This window comes from Hemitrygon akajei, chromosome 23, assembly GCF_048418815.1.
Source record: "Hemitrygon akajei chromosome 23, sHemAka1.3, whole genome shotgun sequence".
Taxonomy (NCBI): Eukaryota; Metazoa; Chordata; class Chondrichthyes; order Myliobatiformes; family Dasyatidae; genus Hemitrygon; species Hemitrygon akajei.
In genome coordinates, this window is record NC_133146.1 from 62,763,344 (window position 1) to 62,769,343 (window position 6,000).

At 42.5% G+C, this 6,000-nt stretch overlaps 1 protein-coding gene across 2 annotated transcripts in view; it reads left to right on the top strand.

The window, feature by feature from the left end:
- Positions 1–4,963, top strand: part of eno4 (enolase 4) — a 91,173-nt gene extending 86,210 nt beyond the window's left edge. For both annotated transcript variants that reach the window (XM_073027838.1, XM_073027839.1), the window contains 2 exons: positions 641–758; positions 1,380–4,963. In XM_073027838.1, the coding sequence (XP_072883939.1) occupies positions 641–758; positions 1,380–1,468 (207 nt within the window). In that variant the 3' untranslated portion in view covers positions 1,469–4,963. The remainder of the gene's footprint in view (positions 1–640; positions 759–1,379) is intronic.
- Positions 4,964–6,000: the final 1,037 nt, after the last annotated feature.

The window sequence follows — 6,000 nt, forward strand, 5'->3', positions numbered from 1 at the left end:
ATTTTTACAATGGCCAGGGAAAATATAGTAAATCTTAAAACATCATTGTAGTAGTCAAGGTGAAAATGGTAGTTAAATCACATACAATCAGAATTCTTCAAATGGCAGACCTAAATTACCATATACTTTGTTCAAACTTTTTTTTCATTTTAGCTAGCAGTTGAATTCAGATTCAGAAGTTGTAGTTTAACCCATAATATATGTTAATATTTTAGACCCATTTAGGACTCTTTATCACATTTATGTAAAACATTTTAGAACTTAGAAAGAAAGTATTTTGTGGTAAGCTTTTAAGTTCGGTTTAGGTGCAAAGAATAGATAGTTACCCTGCTATTTCCATGCATTGTGCTTTTCAGTGAACTAATATCTGTCCATATCCTTTATGCTTCTAGTGAAAAATAATAAACAGGCCTTTCCCATTTTGTGTTTTTTAAATTTTACATTACATATTATACATGCTAATAATGACAATTCTTCAATTTGTTAATACTTACTTTAAGCTGGGTACTGTTGAACTTCTTAAAATGAATTCCACTACACTTCCCCCCTCTCCCGCCCACCAACATCATTAATAGCTTTTGTCTATTTCAATTCCTAAAACTTCAAACTAACCACATTTGTTGGTTTTCATTCCCTTCAGGCTGTTGGTCTGGGGGCCAGGTTCATCAAACTGGGAGGTCTATGTCATGGAGAGCGGGTGGCAAAATACAACCGTCTGCTGGCCATTGAAGAAGAATTGGCTCAGAGGGGAGCATTGGGTATGAGCTGCTTCATTTTATTCCTTTTCAGCTTGCAGAGAATGGGAGACAAAGATTATGGGAGGAGTGACAGAAATTGCGCAGCTAGAGGGAATGAGAATCCTACGAGTCAGCAAATCACACTCTGTCCAAAAGAAAAGAAAGCATTTGCCAAAAGCTGCATTGGTCCATGTAACTGACAACTTAATGGTACTGGATGTACATAAATACCAATTGTCTTCAATCAGGAGGCTATATCTACAATCACTTCATTATTGTGCTACTGAATTTAGTATTTCACATCAATAACCATCCCCTAAATTGAAAGCCAGCATTATTATAATGCTTTTCATTCTCCAAGTGCTGTAAATGTTGAATAATTTTATTTTTCACTTAGTGTGCTTGCTATAAACTAACATTTACTTAAATGGTGAAATAGTGAGTGAAAATTGTAGCATATAAATGGTAGCTTAAATATATAAGAAATTTTATGAACTCATTGTTAGTAATTTGGTTTGGTATATTTTTAAATATCTGCCATAAATTTAAGTGTTTATTTCTTATTTGCTAATACCACACAACAATAAATTTAAAGTATAATTTTAACTAGCACTACTTAACTGTAACTTTTTTTTTAAATAGGTGAATCACCTCAACATCAATTTCCTGTCATTAGTGAAGAAGAGAAAGATCTTGATCCAGAAAAGACACAATCTAAGCAACTAAGTTGAACTACAGGCATATTGATCAGGGCTTGAAGTAACCTCATTGTCAAAAGATTTTATTTGAAGACAAGTGAAGAATTGTCCCAAACGAATGATGATATATATGAGGTGATTGTAGAAATTACTTCAACTGGTACTGCAGTTAACATTTTTATACATTCTTAATAGTAATCACCCAGTACATGAAAGCAATGCTAATTCACTATAAAAATGCAATATTCTTATAGCTTTGTAAAACAGTTTAAAATAGAGAATTTTCCCTTTGTTAAACTGGAGGAGTTTCTGAGTGAAGTTCCACTGTCATTTCATGTTGAAACCAATTAACATTAATTACCATTGATCAGGTTCTCAAGTACATTTAAGACAAACATAAGCAGAGTTTCTAGAAAGCAATCTTGCATAGTTTGTGTCAATTCAGTATAATCATAACCAATTAATGGTGACTTAATATTTTGTGTTTTAAGAGTCATTGATTGTATATACATTATAAAACTATTCATCTACACAACTATTTCAGTTACATGAATCCCTTTATCATTAGCTAAGTACCAGTTGCACATTGCACTTGATAGATAACAATCAGAAATCAATGTTTGCAGCAATATATACGGCTAAGAATGAACTGTGATTAGAAATGAGTTTCCATATTCTAATATCATACACTTCATTTATTATACTGAACAAACACTAGATCTTATAATTTTCCATTCCCTATTAAAATCAAACTTACATTAAGTTCATTCATATTTACAGTATGTAAACTTAACACAATTTTAATAGCGGAGTCAAGGGATATGGGGAGAAGGCAGGAACGGGGTATTGATTGTGGATGATCAGCCATGATCACAGTGAATGGCTCAAAGGGCCGAATGGCCTACTCCTGCATTATTGTCTAGTGATAGAGTCCTTCTTGTTTTTACCACCTATCACCCCATCAGCCTCCACATCCAACACATTATCCTCCTCTACCACCATCTACAAAGGGATCCTACCACTAAACAGACCTTTACCTCCCCACCACTTTCCATTGGAATCGCTCCCTCCACAATTTCCTTGTCTATTCGTCCTTCCCCACTAATCTCCCTCTAGGCACTTAAACCTGCAAGAGGCTTAAGTGCTACACGTGCCCCTGTACCTCATGTTTCACCTCCATTCAGAGCCCCAACAGTCCTTCCAGGTAAGGTAACACCACCTGTGAACCTGCTAGGGTCGTCTATTGTATCCAGTGGTCCCAATGCGGCCTCCTCTACATAGAACCATAGAACATTACAGCACAGAAACAGGCCTTTTGGCCCTTCTTGGCTGTGCCGAACCATTTTCTGCCTAGTCCCACTGACCTGCACCTGGGCCGTATCCCTCCAAACCCCTCTCATCCATATACCTGTCCAAGTTTTTCCTAAATGTCAAAAGTGAACCCGCATTCACCACTTCATCTGGCAACTCATTCCACACTCCCACCAGTCTCTGCGTGAAGAAATCCCCCCCTAATATTCCCTTTAAACATTTCCCCCTTCACCCTTAACCCATGTCCTCTGGTTTTTATTTCCCCGAACCTCAGTGGAAAAAGCCTGCTTGCATTCACTCTATATACCCATCATAATTTTATACACCTCTATCGAATCACCCCTCATTCTCCTACGCTCCAGGGAATAAAGTCCTAACCTATTCAACCTTTCTCTGTAACTCAGTTTCTCAAGTCCCGGCAACATCCTTGTAAACCTCCTCTGCACTCTTTCAACCTTATTAACATCCTTCCTGTAATTAGGTGACCAAAACTGCACACAATACTCCAAATTCAGTCTCACCAATGTCTTATACAACCTCACCATTACATTCCAACTCTTATACTCAGTACTTTGATTTATAAAGGCCAATGTACCAAAAGCTCTCTTTATGACCCTATCCACCTGTGACGTCACTTTTAGGGAATTATGTATTTGTACTCCCAGATCCTTCTGTTCTACTGCACTCCTCAGTGTCCTACCATTTACCTTGTATGTTCTACCTTGGTTTGACCTTCCGAAGTGCAATACCTCACATTTGTCCGCATTAAACTCCATCTGCCATTTTTCAGCCCATTTCTCCAACTGGTCCAAATCTCTCTGCAAGCTTTGAAAACCTTCCTCACTGTCCACTACACCTCCAATCTTTGTATCATCAGCAAATTTGCTGATCCAATTTGCCACATTATCATCCAGATCATTGATATAGATGACAAATAACAATGGACCCAGCACTGATCCTTGTGGCACACCACTAGTCACAGGCCTCCACTCAGAGAAGCAATCCTCTGCTACCACTCTCTGGCTTCTTCCATTGAGCCAATGTCTAATCCAATTTACTATCTCTCCATGTATACCTAGCGACTGAATCTTCCTAACTAACCTCTCATGCGGGATCTTGTCAAAGGCCTTACTGGTCCATGTATACAACATCCACTGCCTTCCCTTCATCCACTTTCCTGGTAACTTCCTCGAAAACCTCTAATAGATTGGTTAAACATGACCTACCACGCACAAAGCCATGGTGACTTTTTCTAATAAGTCCCTGTCTATCCAAATACTTGTAGATCCTATCTCTTAGTATTCCTTCCAATAATTTACCTACTACTGATGTCAAACTTACCAGCCTATAATTTCCTGGCTTACTTTTTGAGCCTTTTTTAAACAATGGAACAACATTAGTTATCCTCCAATCCTCTGGCACCTGACCTGTTGATATCGACATTTTAAATATTTCTGCCAGGGCCCCTGCAATTTCAACACTAGTCTCCTTCAAGGTCCGAGGGAATACCCTGTCAGGTCCTGGGGATTTATCTACTCTGATTTGCCTCAAGACAGCAAGCACCTCCTCCTCTTTAATCTGTATAAGTTCCATGACCTCCCTACTTGTTTGCCTTGCTTCCATAGACTCCATTCCAGTTTCCTTAGTAAATACAGATGCAGAAAACCCATTTAATATCTCTCCCATTTCTTTTGGCTCCACACATAGCCGACCACTCTGATCTTCATTGGTGAGACTTGTCGTAAATTGGGACACCGCTTCGTCAAGCACCTATGCATCATCTGCCACAAGCAGGACTTCCTGGTGGCCAAACATTTTAATTCCAATTCCAATTCCCATTCCATTGTGTCGATCCATGGCCTCCTCTTATGCCAAGATGGAGGAGCAAAATCTTCTATGCCGTCTGCTATCCTCCAACCTGATGACATGAATATTGATTTCTCCCTCCAGTAAACAAATTCCCCCCCACCCCATTCTTCACTCTGACCTTTTACTTCTTCTCACCTGACTGTTGCTTCCCCCTGTGTCCCCTCTGTGGTGAACTACATATACCTGTCTGGACACACCCCTCTGCTGACTGCTCCTGTGGCTCCTCCCACAGACACTTGTATAAAGGCGGTTGGAGGCACTGCTCCTCCCTCAGTCTCCAGGATGTTGTGTGGTGGTTTCTTGCTACTAATCGTGGTCTCTTGCAGCTAATAAAAGCCTATTGTTTGCCTCCCGTCTCCGAGAGTTATTGATGGTGCATCAATTTTATTAGCAGCAATTTTAAAACATGGAGAGCATTTTACGACAGGATAAATTGGACATTGATCCTCAAGCTCCCGAAGCAGCCATTGCCTTTGAAGTCTGGCTTGCATGCTTCCAATCGTACCTGGAAGAGATTCGCGTGACTGAGCCTGCTACCATGCACAGAGTTCCCTTCTCCAGAGTCAGTCCGCGGGTATACTCCCTGATCAGGGACCTGCTGACCTAGCAAGGGGCACTGGACGCCCTCAAAAGACAGTACCTGCGGCCGGTGAACACCGTCTACGCAAGACATCGCTTAGCAATGTGGCGGCAGCGGGCCGGAGAGTCGAGCGCTGAGTTTGTCCGGGCCCTACAGACACTCGTGTGGGCCTGCGACTGCAGGGGACTGATGGCAGAACAGCATGCGGAGCTCCTGGTACGAGACGCCTTCATTACAGGAATCAGGTCAGTGTATGTGCGCCAGCGGCTGCTGGAAAACGCCGATCTTACCTTACAGTCGGCGATCGAGCTGGCCAACATGCTGGAGGCTGCTCTGCACAATGCTGACGCTGTCCAGCCGCGCGATCTCCCGCCGGTCCCATGGACGCTGCAGACCCCACCACTCACCGGCGAATCGACCACAGCTGCTGCCACTCGTGAGTCCGTGAACTCCTCGCAACCCTCCGGCTAATCGACCATGGCTGCTGCCAGTCGCGAGCCCATGAAGTCCCCGCAATCGACCACGGCTCCTGCCAGTCGCAAGTCCGCACAGTGTTACTTCTACGGACTCGAAAAGCACGCCCGAAATCGCTGCCCAGCCCGAAAAGCTTCCTGCTCCAGCTGCAGAAAGAAGGGCCACTTTGCCAAGGCCTGTAAGTCTAAGCCACGAGCGGGGTTGAGCAGCGCCGTATGCAAGGCATGCGGGTCACCATCTTGGTCACCGCCATCTTGCCTGCCCGCCTCGTGCGAGGTATGGGGGCGGCCATCTTGGTCACCGCCATCTTGCCTGCCCACCTCGTGCGAGG